This window comes from Rattus norvegicus, chromosome 1 (assembly GCF_036323735.1).
Source record: "Rattus norvegicus strain BN/NHsdMcwi chromosome 1, GRCr8, whole genome shotgun sequence".
Classification (NCBI taxonomy): Eukaryota; Metazoa; Chordata; class Mammalia; order Rodentia; family Muridae; genus Rattus; species Rattus norvegicus.
The window spans coordinates 23,462,646-23,480,246 of NC_086019.1; the positions used below are offsets into that span (position 1 = coordinate 23,462,646).

Genomic DNA, 17,601 nt, shown 5'->3' on the forward strand with positions numbered 1-17,601 from the left:
AAGCAAAGTTTACAAAAGTTTTAGGTTTAAGATAAAAGAATGTATCAAAACACCTACTAAAAGCAACACTTTACTGGTGTAAGTGAAAACTCTTCATTAGAATATAGCAAAAGCTACAGAATGTTGCAAGGCTACTTGGGTGTCCCTGTGTTTCCTCCAAATCCTGGTATTGCTATTCTCCTTGTAGAGACAGAAGTCCCTGGTTACCAACGCCTGCTCTGAAATGTATCAGAGATGGGGGAGGGGAGTGGGGAAGTCCATAAAAAAGCCACTTGACACTGTTATCCTACAGTAAGAGATTTGAGGAAACTACTTAGAAAACAGGACAGAGATAGACCATACCGGGACAGTAGAGGCTATGGAAGAGTTCGATATTCAAATTCAACTTCATGTGACAACTCTTTTATTGACACTCAACAACTGCTCAAATGGCTTTGAGGATAGGGTGTGTGTTTCATAAAGATTATATTTTGAGTTTGCCTGCAATCTTATCATGGTTCAGATAGAGATAGGGGGGCAGCCTTGGACAACAAATTAGCTTAAACAACAAATTAAGTAAAAATGAGTAGTTTATGACACTGATGTTTGTATATGTGTGTGCACGTGTGTGCAGTGGAATGACTAAACCCAAGGAACTAACAAAGGCCACACTTTACCTCTCATACTTGTCATTTTCTCCATGAGAACGTTTAAAATCCACTCTTAGTAATCCCCAAGTACGATGACAGCTTTGTGTTGAGAGCTCACCTCCTCACTGTCTGCAATGCCACGTAAAGTAAGCAATAGAGCTGGGCTGTGGCGGTGCAAACCTTTAATCCCAGAACTCAAGAGGCAGAGGCAGGTGAACCACGGAATTCAAGTCCAGCCTGGTCCAGAATGGCCAGGGCTGCACAGAAAAACCCTGTCTTAAAAACAAAATTATATAATAATAATAATAATAATAATAATAAATGAGTTTCTAAATTGTAAATGACTTTAATTATAGTAATCTCCTACTTCTCTTATACTTTCATTATTATTGCCTCCTTTTACAAATTATTTATTTTATGTGTCTGCGGTGTTTTGCCTGTATGCACGCCTGTGCCATGTGTTCCTGGTGCTGTGTAGGCCAGACGAGGATGCTCTGTCCTGAGATGTGAGTTAGAGTTGGTTGTGAGCCACTGTGTGGGTGCTGGAAATTGATCTCTGGTCCTCTGAAAGAGTAGCCAGTGCTCTTAACCACTGAGCCACCACACCAGCCCCCTATTGTAAATCTCTTAACTGTGCCTAATTTTAAATTAAATGCTATCATGGGTATGTGTGCACACATAAAAACACAGTATAGGGCTGGAGAGATGGCTCAGTGGTTAAGAGCACTGACTGCTCTTCCAGAGGTCCTGAGTTCGATTCCCAGCAACCACATGGTGGCTCAAAACCATCTGTAATGAGATCTGATGTCCTCTTCTGGTGTGTCTGAAAACAGCTACAGCATATTCATATACATAAAAATAAATAAATCTTTTAAAAAAAACATAGTAGAAGGGGGCTTGGTGTGTGCTCTGGTTCGGAGCACAGGAGCTGTCTTGTAGCGTGTGGCCCACAAAGGAGGTGGGACTATTATAGATCCTCCTGTCACCACGGTGTAAAGCAGATCCCCTCGGGTTCTCAGGTTGAGGGTTTTAATGAGTGAAGTGACATGCCAAGAGTACTAAAACAGAACATCAGGGGACAACTGGAGAGCAGATATGGGAATGAGTGTCACGGGCTCCTAGCACATCACACTAAGTATCGCTGGCTGTGCTTGGGGGTAGAAGGAATGGACAGAGGGCACAGAACACCCAATTCTGCCAATGTGTCAACACAAAAGACAATTTGGTTACTATCCTAGTTGTCTTCATTAAAACTTTCACTTGCCTAGGAAGCGCAAGGCCCTGGGTTCGGTCCCCAGCTCCGAAAAAAAAAAAAAAAAGAACCAAAAAAAAAAAAAAAACTTTCAATAACTGTAAGCGTAAACTTAAATAGGAACACTCCAATCTGAACTACAGCCTTTAGTGTCCTTAAGGATTTCTTTTAATTCCAGTTTTAATTTGTCTATCTTAGCTCTTTTCTCGTTTCCTAATGTAATGGTTATTTTTTTCTGCTACATGTCTAACCCCTTTCTTTTCTTTTTAAGATTTATTTATTTTATATGTGGGTACACTGTCGCTCTCTTCAGATGCATGAGAAGGGGGCATCAGATCCCATTACAGATGGTTGTGAGCCACTGTGGAGTTTCTGGGAATTGAACTCAGGGCCTCTGAAAGAACAGTCGATGTTCTTAACTGCTGAGTCATCTCTCCAGCCCTATTTTTTTTTAATTAGACTTATTTATTTTATATGTGTGAGTGGTTCACCTGCCTGCTTGTGTACAGGCCACATGCATGACTGATGCCCAAGGAGGTCAGAAGAGGGTGTAGACCCCTGGAATTGATGATACAGACGGTTTTGGGTCACCATGTGGTGCTGGAAATTGAACCCAGGACCTCTGGAAGAGCAGCCAATGTTCTTCACCACTAACCCATCTCTCCAGGTCTGTTGCTGACTGTTTTTTTTAATTAATGATCAAATATTAAAATCATACCTGGATGAAAACCAGAATGCTAAACTAAGGGAAACCAAACCAAACACTGATTCCTTACATTTGCAGAGAAGATGAGCACCACCTTGTGGTTTACTGTGGTATTGCCTCTCTGGCTCTGCTCTCCCCAGTTCCCTAACTCTCGAGCTCTGTTACATGGTAACCCTGCAAGTGTACAAGTTGACTACCCTGCTAAGAAGGAATGCTTAAAATGTACATAAACTGGCTAGTAAATTTCATTTGGACCAAAGGGACTATAAATGAGTCACAACTAAGTCCCTGATGGTGCAAACTGTTCTGTGCTCCTTGCTCTGGTTAACTCCTATCAGTTAACCAGTGATCATGGGTCCCTGACAATATATACCTGCTTGTCACAGAGACCAGTGATTCATATGTGAACAGAAGCCTTGAATCCAGACTGATTCCATTACTGGGCCAGGGACCTGTTAGCCTTGTAACTGTTACTGCTACACAGACAGGCAGAAGGCCCACTGGGAAGGAAGGATTGGCCTTGCCCTCCTACATTGAATGTTTTAGTTTGTTTGCAATGTATCTCAAAGAAACTAACAGAGTGAGAAACCAACATGATACTTTGTGCCCAGGATGGCCTAGAAGTTGCTCAGTACACAAAGTGGACCTAGAGTTGGGAATGATAGAAGCAGGAAGATCGCTGTGAGTGGAAGGCCAACCTGTAAGTTCCAGGACAGGCAGGACTACACAGTGAGACCTTATTAAAAAAAAAAGAACCTAAAAGTCATGTTGGCCTAGAACTTATAGGGATCTTGCTTTGCTTTTACTGCTTTGAAGACAAAATATGTTGCCCACAACAATTTTAGTTCAGCCCAGTGGTAATGACTTGTGAACTGAAATTAAAGATCTGATTCTCCTAAATTTTATTTTAAAGATAGGGCCTCATGCAACCTAGGCTGGCCTCAAACTCACTCTCTAGCTGAGGTGTCTTAATGGGGAGCACCACTGTGTTCTGGTTACGTGGAGCTAGAGAGCACACCTAGTGCTTCACACAGGCTAGGTAAGTTCTCTCTCTCTCTCTCTCTCTCTCTCTCTCTCTCTCTCTCTCTCTCTCTCTCTCCCTCTCTCTCTCCCTCTCTCTGTTAACTAAGCTATAGTCCCAGTCCTTTGTAAGCAAAAATCCTCATAAATTATCACCCATATTTTAGGAAAGAGAACCAGTTTCTGAGGGTACAGGAAAAGAAGTATCAGTGATTACATTAACTGAAAGCTAACATACCACAATGGGACCTTTGCTAAGACATAAAGATCAAATAAAAAGTCTAGAATGAGTATTAAGTTTGAACTTACCATAGCTAGGCAAAATGCATAGGTTGAGTGGTATCATCAGCAGAACTATGCACCCCAGAAAAATAAAGGGCACCTCGTAGCCAAAGGATTGATACAAAAGGCCACCCAAAGGAGGACCTGCTACCAGTCCCAGTCCAGAGAAAACCTCAAGACTTCCCTAAAAGTTAAAAACAAAAACAAAAACAAAAAAACAAGAGAATTTAGTTCGTGTATTTTGATAGAAGAATTACAAATGTCAGGCATAACGTCACGTGCCTTTAATTTCAACACTTGGGAAGCAGAGGCAGGTGGATGTCTGTGAGTCTCAGGCCAGGAAGGGGGACACAGTAAGACCCCATCTCAAACTGCCTGGTACTATAACCCTTGCTACCCTACATGTGGGTAACTTACATGGGCACGAGAATAGACCCTGGTAACGGCCATTTTCCTCAACCAGTATCATTTGAAGTATTTATCCTTATATCCACAGGAAGTACAGTTCCCACCTTTCATCAAAGAAGCTTCACTCTGCAGCTGCTGGAGACCATTACAGAAATCTACAACTGGTCAAAATGCAAAACACAACTGGTCACAGGGTGCTCAACGGCCATTGATGCATATACACTATAACCCGCATACCTAAGCCTCAGAGAACACCAAGGAAAGGGGGCAGAAAGATGATAAGAGCCAGAGGCCTGGGACATCTGCTGTGAGGGACATCTACATGTGACAGAGCAGTTGCATCTATGAAATCTCAACAATAGTTACCTAAGGAAGACCAACACAATGACTACACCGACCAACAAGCCACATGGATGGGAGAAATCTCACGAAGCTTTACCTGCAGATGAGCCAATGGCTGCTAAGAAAGGGAGAATCAGCTTTCTCCTGGATGAGGCCCCTGATTGGTTATCTAACCCAGAGCATGTATACATACAAGCAACACTAGATGAATTTGGTGGAAGCTGTATTTACACACACACACACACACACACGCGCGCGTGCGCACACACACACGCACACACACATGCACACACACATACACACATACATGCACACACATGCACACACACATGCACACATACACATGTACACACACATACACACACATGCACACACATGCACACACATGCACAAACACATGCACGCACACACGCACACACACATGCACACACACGCACACACATACATGCACACACATATGCACACACACATGCACACACATGCACACACATGCACATACACATATGCACACACACATGCACACACACATGCACACACACACAAAAGTAATTAAAGAGAAGGGGCAGAAATCACATAACTATTGTACCCAGGTAGAAATTCTCAAAAAAAATCCAAATAAAAACAGAATTCAGAGAGTACTACTTTTAAAAATGTCATTTCACAATTTATACACACACAGAGAAATGTCCACGCACTGATGTTGTAGCATTGTTTGCGATGTCAAGGGAGGTGCTGTGGCAGACGCCTGTGATCTCAGCACCCGGGAGAAGAGATTCAGGTAGCAAAACCAGGAGTTCAAGGTCAACTTTTGAGAGTTCTAAGCAGCCTGACCTACATGACACCCTGTTCTAAAAAACAGACCAAAAGACGCTAATGTTGTAACCACTCACTAGCACTTTAATTAACTAGGAGATATCTGTTTGGTGAAAGTGTACACAGCGAGCAAAGAGAGACTACGGGTGGTTTATGACTAGATACAGTAGACCTGCAACGTGAATCTGCCAGTGTAATCAGCGAGTGTTAAATGGTGAGAAGAGCATGCCATCACGTGTGTCAAAGGACGGGGAGAGAATCAGGCTGCTACCCCATATGCACATGTACGTGTGCCTGTGTGTACGTATGTGCATATGTATGTGTGCAAATGTCTGCATGTGCACATGTACTTGTGTGAATGTGTACTTGCATGCATGCATCCATAGCTATGGAATCTTGGGAAGAAGCCTTCTTGGAGCAGCTAGGGCACCGGGTGCTTGGATGTCAGACGCATGTTTGAACTCAGAAGGGCAATGCTGGATGTCAAACATTCACTATGTTCTGTATTCCATTTAATAACTTTCTCATTTTATGCTGCATAATATTAATTAAAGATAAAAGAAACAAGGCAGTCCTTTGGAAAAGCAGCTTACTGTCGGGGAAATTGGACCATTTTAAATCAATCTAGTTCTCAGGGGCTTTAACTACACCTATGGCTTGTAAAAGGTAAGTAAGCAGCCTATCTGGCCTGGACAGAGACACACAACCCAGGCGTTATTTACAAGCTGTGAGCCTGGGCTGGGCAGATTCATAGCTATGCTAACTTATGTCCCAGCCATAATGTCCCTTATTACTGTTTTCCTGGCCTTTGCTCATGGTCCACTTCCTCTCACGGCTGCTTCCTCCACCTCCATGTTCTTCTTTCCCACTTTTTTTCTCTACATGCAACCCCCTCACTCGATCCTCAAGTTCCACCTTCCTCCCTCTACTGCCCAATCACAGGCTTCAGTCTTTCAACGGTCAGTTAAGTTGGGGAGCAAGATTTACATAGCATCACTTGGTGGACCCATGAAGATCTGCTTGTCAGGAGCAACCAGATCGTGAGAGCCAGTATTTAGCATTAGAATACAAGCAGCAACAGACCAATCCACTACAATGGCTTAGAGTTTTACAGTCTAGATCAATAGAGTCCACATATGATTAAGTAACGTATGAAACGTGTTGGCCCAGGTCACAACTTTCCATGGTAGAGATGGGGAGTGGGAGGGCAAGTCTACTTCCCCCTGTGTAATGCCAGTGTATAGTTGCTGCCACCATGGGAATCTCCTTGGCAGGACATTCCACAGTGTTCTGCAGGACACCAACTCTTTAAGAGGTCAACAAGTCTGATGTGGAAGAAGTTGACCCATGGATAAACTGACAGGTGCAGTAGTCAGGAAAGTCAGACAAGCCAAAAGTGCTCTGAGAATTTCAAGGTAACCTGAGACCTCTTCTAAGAATCTGAGGAAAGTAGCAAAAAGACTCTCATGAGCTAAGCATTTGCCATGAGGGACATCTTCTAGAATAGAGGAAAGCTATGAGCATCTCTGCCAGGACCTCCTCACAGGATCACAAGCAGACAGCAAAACACCACTCAGATCTTAAGAGAGAGAGAGAGAGAGAGAGAGAGAGAGAGAGAGAGTGAGTGTGTGTTCCCTGCACCCAAATCCCATGGGGAAAAGAGCTGTCCACCCAGGAATGCAGACATCCTGGGACTGCAGGACAGACTGCCACCTCTGCACACCTCGGCCCACATCCCTGGTCCAAGGAGAAACTGCACAGTGCCTCTGGACACAGGGATATAGGAACAGACAGCCGTCAGTACCTGCAGTTCTAGTCTGAGCCCAGGACTGAACTGAACCAGCCAAACATCTCCCTGCACCCAAATCCCATGGGGGAGAGAGCTGGACTCTCAGAAGTGTGGATACTCCTGAGAAGTCAGAGGAGAATACCCTCTGCCCACAGTCCAGACCCAAGAGGGAATTGCATAGTGCCAACTGTGCCTGCTGGGTGCAAGGACCTTCGAGCAATCAGGGGTAGAATCCTTTGATTCCTGCCCATGCCTAGAGATGGAAGACGGTCTTCAGGAGTGCAGCCATAGCTGAAATCAGAACACCTGTTCTCAGGAAAGGCTGAAAGAAAACAGGAAAACAGTTCTACAGGAGTGCTGTCACAGAGGCCTACAGCAGGGCCAAGTCACTCCCAGAAACAGCATGATGAGCAAACACCAGAGACAACCCAATGGGTAGAGGCAAGCGCAGGAACCGAAGCAACAGAAACCAAGACTACATGGCATCATCAGAGCCCAGTACTCCCACCAAAGAAAATACTGGATATCCAAACATACCAGAAAAGCAAGATTTAGATTTAAAATCACATTTTTTGATAATGATGAAGGACTTTAAGAAAGATGTAAAGAACTCCCTTGAAGAAATGCAGGAAAACACAAGTAAACAAGTAGAAGCCCTTAGAGAGGAAAGACAAAAATCCCTGAAAGAATTAAAGGAAAACACAACCAAACAGGTGAAGGAATAGGAAATGGAAATAGAAACAATAAAGAAAGCACAAAGCAGGTGGGGTTGGGGATTTAGCTCAGTGGTAGAGCGCTTGCCTAGCAAGCGCAAGGCCCTGGGTTCGGTCCCTAGCTCTGGAAAAAAAAAGAAAGCACAAAGGGAGACAACCCTGGATATAGAAAACCTAAAAAAGAAACAAGAAGCTGTAGATACAAGCACCACCAACAGAACACAAGAGATCGTCGAGAGAATCTCAGGGGCAGATGATACAATAGAAAACATTGACACAACTGTCAAAGATAATGTAAAAGGCAAAAAGCTCCTAGTCCAAAACATACAGGGAATCCAGGACACAATGACAAGACCAAACCTAAGGATAATAGGTATAGAAGAAAGTGAAGACTCCCAGCTTAAAGGGCCAGTAAATATATTCAACAAAATTATAGAAGAAAACTTCCCTAACCTAAAGAAAGAGGTACCCATAAACATACAAGAAGCCTACAGAACTCCAAATAGATTGGACCAGAATAGAAATTCCTCCTGACATATAATAGTTAAAACACCAAATGCACAAAATAAAGAAAGAATATTAAAAGTAGTAAGGGAAAAAAGTCAAGTGGCATATAAAGGAAGACCTATGAGAATTACACTAGACTTCTTACCAGAGAAGTCTATGAAAGCCAGAGATCCTGGACAGATGTCATACAGACCCTTAGAGAGCACAAAGACTAGCCTAAGTTACTGTATCCAGCAAAATTCTCAAAACATAGATGGAGAAACTAAGATATTCCATGACAAAACCATATTTACACAATATCTTTCTACAAATCCAGCCCTACAAAGGATAACAGATGGAAAACTCCAATACAAGGAGAGAAACTACACCGTACAGAAAGCAAGAACATAATTTCCTTATAATGAAACCAAAAGAGAGACAAACAAACATAACTCCACCTCTAACAACGAAAATAACAAGAAGTGACAATCACTAGTCCTTAATATCTCTCAACAGCAACGGACTCAATTCCCCAATAAAAAGACATAGACTAACAGAATTGATACGTAAAGAGGACCCAGCATGTTGCTGCATGCAGGAAACACACCTCAGAGACAAAGACAGACACTACCTCAGAGTAAATGGCTGGAAAACAACTTTCCAAGCAAATGGCCCAAAGAAAAAAACTGGAGTTGCCATTCTAATATCAAATAAAATTGACTTTCAACCAAAAGTCATTAAAAAAGATAAGGGAGTACACTTCATATTCATCAAAGGAAAAATCCACCAAGAGGAACTCTCAATCCTAAATATCAACGCTCCAAATGCAAGGGCACCTACATTTATAAAAGAAACCTTACTAAAGCTCAAAGCACACATTGTACCTCACACAATAATAGTAGGAGATTTCAATACCCCACTCTCATCAATGGACAGATCATGGAAACAGAAATTAAACAGAGACATAGAGAAACTAACAGAAGTTATGAACCAAATGGATTTAACAAATATTTATAGAACATTCCATCCTAAATCAAAAGGATATACCTTCTTCTCAGCACCTCATGAAACCTTCTCTAAAATTGACCATATAACTGGTCACAAAACAGGCCACAACAGATATAGGAAGATAGAAATAATCCCATGCATCCTATCAGATCACCATGCACTAACACTGGTCTTCAATAACAACAATAATGACAGAAAGCCCATGTATACATGGAAGTTGAACAATGCTCTACTCAATGACAACTTGATCAAGGAAGAAAGAAAGAAAGAAATTAAAGACTTCTTAGAATTTAATGAAAATGAAGATACAGCATTCCCAAACTTAATGGGACACAATGAAAGCTGTGCTAAGAGGAAAACTCATAGCTCTGAGTGCCTGCAGAAAGAAAGATGAGAGAGCATATATCAGCAGCTTGACAGCACACCTAAAACCTCTAGAACAAAAAGAAATAAATATACCCAAAAGGAGTAGAAGGCAGGAAATAATCAAACTCAGAGCTCAAATCAACCAAGTAGAAACGAAAAGGACTATACAAAGAAACAACAAAAGTAGGAGCTGGTTCTTTGAGAAAATCAACAAGATAGATAAACCCTTAGCCAGACTAATCAGAGGTCACAGACAGTGTATCCAGATTAACAAAATCAGAAATGAAAAGGGATACCTAACAACAGAATCTGAAGAAATTAAAAAAACATTCGATTCTACTACAAAAGCCTATATTCAACAAAACTAGAAAATCTGGAGGAAATGAACAATTTTCTAAATATATATCAGGTACCAAAGTTAAATCAGGAACAAATAAACCATCTAAACAACCCCATAACTCCTAAAGAAATAGAACCAGTTATTAAAAGTTTCCCAACCAAAAAGAGCCCAGGTCCAGATGGGTTCAGTGCAGAATTCTATCAGACATTCATAGAAGACCTCATACCAATACTGTCCAAACATTTCCTCAAAATAGAAACAGACGGAGCGCTACCGAATTCCTTCTATGAAGCCACAATTACTCTTACACCAAAACCACACAAAGACACAACAAAGAAAGAGAACTTCAGACCAATTTCCCTTATGAATATTGACGCAAAAATACTCAATAAAATTCTTGCAAACCGAATCCAAGAACACAACAAAATGATCGATCATCCATCATGATCAAGTAGGCTTCATTCCAGGGATGCATGGATGGTTTAATATACGAAAATCCATCCATGTAATCCACTATATAAACAAACTCAAAGATAAGAACCACATGATCATTTCATTAAATGCTGACAAAATTCAACACGCCTTCATGATAAAAGTCCTGGAAAAATCAGGAATTCAAGGCCCATATCTAAACATAGTAAAGGTAATATACAGCAAACCAGTAGACAACATCAAACTAAATGGAGAGAAACTTGAAGCAATCCCACTAAAATCAGGGACTAGACAAGGCTGCCCACTCTCTCCCTACTTATTCAATATAGTCCTCGAAGTTCTAGCCAGAGCAATCAGACAACAGAAGGAGGCCAAAGGGATACAAACTGGAAAGGAAGAAGTCAAAATATCATTACTTGCAGATGATATGATAATGTACTTAAGTAATCCCAAAAGTTCCACCAGAGAACTACTTAACCTGATAAACAACTTCAGCAGAGTGTCGGGGTATAAAATTAACTCAAACAAATCAGTAGCCTTCCTCTACTCAAAGGATAAACAGGCTGAGAAAGAAATTAGGGAAATGATACCTTTCACAATTGTTCCAAATAATATACAATATCTTGGTGTGACTTTAACCAAGCAAGTGAAAGATCTGTATGACAAGAACTTCAAATCTCTGAAGAGAGAAATTGAAGAAGATATCCGAAGATGGAAAGATCTTCCATGCTCATGGATTGGCATGATTAATATAATAAAGATGGCCTTTTTGCCAAAAGCAATCTACAGATTCAATGCAATCCCCATCAAAATTCCTACTCAATTCTTTGTAGAGATAGAAAAAGCACTTTGCAAATTCATTTGGAATAACAAAATCCCAGGATAGCGAAAACTATACTCAACAATAAAAGAACTTCTGGGGGAATCAGAAGTTCCCTGACCTCAAGCAGTATTACAGAGCAATAGTCATAAAAACTGCATGGTAGGGGTTGGGGATTTAGCTCAGTGGTAGAGCGCTTGCCTAGCAAGCATAAGGCCCTGGGTTCGGTCCCCAGGTCCGAAAAATAGAAAAGAAAAAAAAAAACAAAAACAAAAAACTGCATGGTATTGGTAGACAGACAGGCAGATAGATCAGTGGAATAGAATTGGAGACCCAGAAATGAACTCACACACCTATGGTCACTTGATCTTTGACAAAGGATCTAAAACCATCCAATGGAAGGAAGATAGCATTTTCAACAAATGGTTCTGGTTCAACTGGAGGTCAGCATGTAGAAGAATGCAGATCGATCCATTCTTATCACCATGTACAAAGCTTAAGTACAAGTGGATCAAGGACCTCCACATCAAACCAGATACACTCAAACTAATAGAAGAAAAATGTGAAGAGTCTCGAACACATGAGCACTAGGGAAAATTTCCTGAACAAAACACCAATGGCTTATGCTGTAAGATCAAGAATGGACAAATGGGACCTCATAAAACTGCCAAGCTTCTGTAAGGCCAAAGACACTGTCATTAGGACAAAACAGCAACCAAGAGATTGGGAAAAGATCTTTACCAATCCTATATCTGATAGAGGGCTAATATCCAAAATATAAAAAGAACTCAAGAAGTTAGATTCCAGAGAGCCAAATAACCCTATTAAAAATGGGGTACAGAGCTAAACAAAACATTCTCAGCTGAGGATTATTGAATGGCCAAAAAGCACCTAAAGTAATGTTCAACATCCTTAGTCATCAGGGAAATGCAAATCAAAACAACCCTGAGATCCTACCTCACACCAGTCAGAATGGCTAAGATCAACAACTCAGGTGACTACAGATGCTGGCGAGGATGTGGAGAAAGAGGAACACTCCTCCATTGTTGGTGGGATTGCAAACTGGTACAACCACTCTGGAAATCAGTCTGGAGCTTCCTCAGAAAATTGGACATTCCACTACCTAAGGACCCAGCTATACCTCTCCTGGGCATATACCCAAAAGATGCTCCAACATACAACAAAGGCACATGCTCCATTATGTTCATAGAAGTCTTATTTATAATAGCTAGAAGCTGGAAAGAATCCAGATGCCCTTCAACAGAGGAATGAATTCGAAAAATGTGGTACATATACACAATAGAGTACTACTCAGCTATCAAAAACAATGACTTCATGAAATTCATAGGCAAATGGAATGAACTAGAAAATATCATCCTGAGTAAGGTAACCCAATCACAGAAAAGCACACATGGTATGCACTCATTGATAAGTGGATATTAGCCCAAATTCTCGAATTACCCAAGATACAATCCACAGACCACAGGAGCTCAAGAAGAAGGATGAAAAAAATGCAGATGCTCCCACTCCTTCCTAAAAGGGGGGAAAATATCCATAGGAGGGGATATGGAAGCAAAGTTTAGAGCAGCAACTCAAGGAAAGGCCATTTAGAGCCTGCCCCACATGTGTCTCATATATATACAGCCACCAAAACTAGGTAAAATTGATGAAGCTCAAAAATGCATGCTGAAAGGGACTGGATATAGATCTCTCCTGAGAGACACATCCAGAGCATGTCCAATACAGAGGTCAATGCTAGCAGCAAACCACTGAACTGAGAATAGAACCCCCTTGGGGGGAATTAGAGGAAGTATTGAAAGAGTTGGAGGAGCTTGCAACCCCGTAAGAACAACAATGCCAACCAACCAGAGCTCCCAGTGACTAAACCACTACCGAAAGACTATACATGGACTGACCCAGGGCTCCAAATGCATATGTAGCAGAGAATAGCCTTGTTGGGCACCAAAGGAAGGAGAAGCCCTTGGTCCTGCCAAGGATGGACCCCCAGTGCAGGGGAATATGGAGGCGCAGTAAGGGTGATGTATGCGGGAGGGGGAGAGGGGGGGATGGGGGCTTATGGACAGGAAACCGGGAAGGGGAATAACATTTGAAATGTAAGTAAAGAAATATATCTAATAAAAAATTAAAAAAAGAAAGAAAGAAAGAAAGAAAGAAAGAAAGAAAGAAATAAATGGTGGGGGGGTGGAGATTAGAGAGGTGGCTCAGTGGTTAAAATTACATGCTCTTGCAAAGAACTTGAGTTCCATTCCCAAAACCCATATGGCGAACCAAAACCCTCATAACTCCAGTTCCAGGGTACCCGATACCCTCTTTTGACCTCTGTGGTTCCCGGACATACATGTGTATACATGTGCACACACAGGCAAAACACTCATATTGATAGATAGATAGATAGATAGATAGATAGATAGATAGATAGATAGATAGATAGATAGATAAAAATTATTTTAAGAGTGACTTAAAAAGAAAAACGCCGGGACCATGTTTACCCATCAATGTGCAGAGACCAGGAAGAGCATCTAGGGAACACTAGAAGTTACTGCCTTGTTGGTTCTTCCTTAGGATACAGGGTCTCACTGTATACCACTGGCTTGCCTGGCTGTGTGGGCCAGTCTGACCTAAGACTCACAGAGATCCTCCTGACCCCACCTCCTGAGTGCTGGGACTCAAGGAGCGACCCAGGTTTCAACTGTCTTCTTCTTAAGCCCTCTCTTCCTGGGGTAGAGCTGTCACAGATGTCTTTGCTTGCTTTGATTTTCAGACAGTGACTCCCAGGGTCACTCATGTTGGCCTGAAACTTTTGATGTTCCAGCCACCCAAGTAGAGAGGTACAGGTCTGTGTCACCACACCAAGCAATGCTGCGCTTTTTATTTTTACACTTGCTCTTGGAACTGGAAATCACCATAAATGGTGTGGGGGTGGTGACACACACAAGAGAGTGGGGGAAACACATGTAAGAAGAAATCGAGCAAGTTTTTTGGCCATGTAAGAAAGGAAATAAGAATACGTCCAAATTATATACCATGACTGTAGCCACATTGTTCGGGAAAGCCTTTGCCAGGATGGAAGACGAAGCTGTTATGGCTGCACCAAAGCCTATGGCGTCTACTATTCTCACCAGGAAACACATGGCAATAAATATCGGCCCTTCTGGAAGCTGATCCAAGACACTGAAAAAGAACATGACGATTATCAAATGTCAAACTGGTTTTGGTTTTTTAATTAACTATACTCCCTGAAGAGAGCCATACTTTTCAAAGTTATTAGATTAAAATCTCTTTAGGGATCTTTTAAGAGTTGATTTATCTGGGTGGTGGTGGCACACGCCTTAAATCCCAGCAGCTGGGAGGCAGAGGCAGGGGGATCTGCGTGAGTTCAAGACCAGCCTGGTTTACAGAGGGGTTCCAAGACAGCCAGGACTTCACAGGGAAACCCTGAGTGGTTGGTTTGTCACGCTTTGTTGGTTTGTCATTGCTGTTTTTAAATTTTTATAACTCAAGCCATGACAGCTTAACTGTCCCTTTTTTGTCGGTATAACTGGTTTCCAAGATGGTAATTCTAAGTAGGCTTCTTTGGAATACTGTGGTCCCCTGGACCCATAGAAGACTGTGATGGCAGGATCTACCTTAGGTATCAAAATCAGAGGATGCTGAAATCCTGAACATCAGCTATATTATCTGCTATAAGTGCTATAAGTTGCTCACAGTATTTAAGTTACTTCCTGGATACCTTCAACACCTAGCACAGTGCAAATGCCATATAAATAGTTGGTATGGTCATCATTACCAATTAGTGATGGGAAAAAGCAAATTTACGCCCTCTGTCTTAGCATTCCGAGGCAGAGGCAGATAGATGATCTCTGTGAGTTCCCAGCCAGCCAGGTCTACAGGGTACCAGGCCACTCAGGGCTACACAGTTTCTCAAAAACAGCCATGAAACAAAAGAAGGAGTTGGGGGAGCTTGTCTAAGAACATTACACAAGAGAAGAGAGGAGGGGAGGGGAGAGGAGGGGAGGGGAGTGGAGGGGAGGGGAGAGGAGGGGAAGGAAGGGAAGGGAAGGGAAGGGAAGAGAAGAGAAGAGAAGAGAAGAGAAGAGAAGAGAAGAGAAGAGAAGAGAAGAGAAGAGAAGAGAAGAGAAGAGAAGAGAAGAGAAGAGGAGGGAAGAGAAGAGGAGGGAAGAGAAGAGAAGAGAAGAGAAGAGGGAAGCTAAGAAACATTTCTCATGACACTGTTTCAGCACCCATAGCCAGAGGGCTTTGACCTGATTCTGTAAGAAACAGGTTCACTTTTCTGTCTAAGCAAAATGTTTCTATGACTCGGAAGACTATTAAGTTCCCATCATGAGTGGCGTCCCAGTGGATGAATTCAAGAGCCACAGTTCTGTTTTTCTCTATTGTTGTTTTAAGACAGGGTCTTCCTGTATAGCGCAGGCTGACCTCATCCTCCTCCATTGCCTCTGGAGAGCTGGAATTACAGGTCTTCAGCACCACGTCTGCTTCAGCAGGGAGTTCAGCAGAAGACCTTGGAGGACTCTCTTTAAGGACAACAATGTTGCCATTTGCTTCCCACCCACCTCCCTCCACCCTTAGTCACAGGGTAAGCTTCTGACAAAATAGTACTGAGTGGTACGGATTGGTTTAAAGAGCTGTTAAAGGGTCAGTGAGATGGCTTAGCAGGTAAGGTGATTGCAGCACAAGCCTGGCAACCTGAGTTCAATACCTGGAACCCATGTAAAGGTGGAGAAAAGGAAACAATGCCCTCCACATGCACAGCACCCGTCCCCATACACATACAATAACAGTACAACTTTAAGGAAACTTTCAAAGCCATTAACATTTTTAGCAGATGGACTAAGGACTATGAAATCCGTCCTTGTTCCCAAACGCTAGAAAGTCACTTACCCAAAGAGAATTGTCACTCCTCCTGAGACAAACATTCCTGCTATGAACATAAATTTGGCTCCAATGTGTACAAGCTACAATAAAAGTCAAAGAAAAGTGATAAAAGGATGCTCCAACAAGCCTACATGTACATAAACACACCTAGTAGCACATATAAAACTGCATGTGTTTTAATATCATATCAAAATAATTTGTTTAAAAGAATCATAATGTGTACTGTGCACAAGCATGGAATGGACTTTGACATCAGCCACAGAGATAGAAGTGTGGCATAATTTATAAAGATACAGTGGCATTATTTCCATATCAACAGCAATTAGAGATAAGGAAGTTACAGTAACTCTCCCCAAGGTTTTGGAAGACTAAGATAGGTATAAGGAGCAGCGTTGTGGTTTGCCCTGGAGTTATCTGTATTTTGATGCTAATTCCACTGCCCCAAGGACAGCTGCCTAGTCCCTTACTGAGGACTCAGGTGACTTCACCAGAACCTTCTCCCCATTGAATTTGTAAAATACAGGTGAGGGCAGGTACAGGATAGAAGGAGGCCTGTCACTGGATGAGAAGGAAGGATGGGCGGGAGAGAAGCTTGAAGGAAGAGGAGGAGACTAGAACGGAAAGGAGGAAGAGAGAGGAGGGACAGGGAGAGAAGCTGTGGCAGGACAATATGGCGGGTGACGTTAAGATTCCACAGTGTACCTTTACAGGTTGTTACAAATGTTTTTAAGGGATGGATATGTATTGGGCTTTGTATGTTTAGATGGGCAATTATATCTTATCAATTAGGTCAAAGGTTGTTGTGTTGTATGTTCTTTCATGTGTAGATTTAAGTGTAATGGAGTATGGAGGGGCTGGTCTGGGCCACCACGGAGTTGGGGTGTGTATGGCTGGCATGGAAACCTGCCTTGGGAACTCGCTAGTTAGAGAGATTGCTGACGGCTCAGAGAGAGGCCTTAAGCAGTGTGATATGGGATGGAGCAAAGTGGGTTAGAGGCTTTGCTGACTAAGAATTAAAATAACTAGTAGATATCTTAGGGCACCGTGGTGTCGGTCCTAGTGGGATAAAAGACAACCTTACTTCTTTTATCTTTTATATTTTTACAACAACATATGAGTATCGACACTTACATATTTTCCAAACACCAATGATGCCAGCAATTCAAACAACGCGTAGCATCCGAAAATCATTCCTATCGTCGTGTTGCTGGCTCCCTTCTTCTCTGCCTTAGAAGGGACAGACACAGAAGCATGGTTTAAAAGACAGAACAGGAGGAT

The 17,601-nt window shown here is 42.2% G+C and overlaps 1 protein-coding gene across 2 annotated transcripts in view; it reads right to left on the reverse strand.

Moving 5' to 3' along the window:
* Positions 1-17,601, reverse strand: part of Slc18b1 (solute carrier family 18 member B1) — a 42,582-nt gene that overhangs the window by 15,184 nt on the left and 9,797 nt on the right. For both annotated transcript variants that reach the window (XR_010053972.1, NM_001400828.1), the window contains exons 3-6: positions 17,455-17,550; positions 16,330-16,403; positions 14,451-14,598; positions 3,917-4,073 (exon numbers count right to left, since the gene is read on the reverse strand). Coding sequence is in view for 1 of the 2 variants with exons in the window: in NM_001400828.1 (NP_001387757.1) it covers positions 3,917-4,073; positions 14,451-14,598; positions 16,330-16,403; positions 17,455-17,550 (475 nt within the window). In the remaining variant the exon portion in view is untranslated. The remainder of the gene's footprint in view (positions 1-3,916; positions 4,074-14,450; positions 14,599-16,329; positions 16,404-17,454; positions 17,551-17,601) is intronic.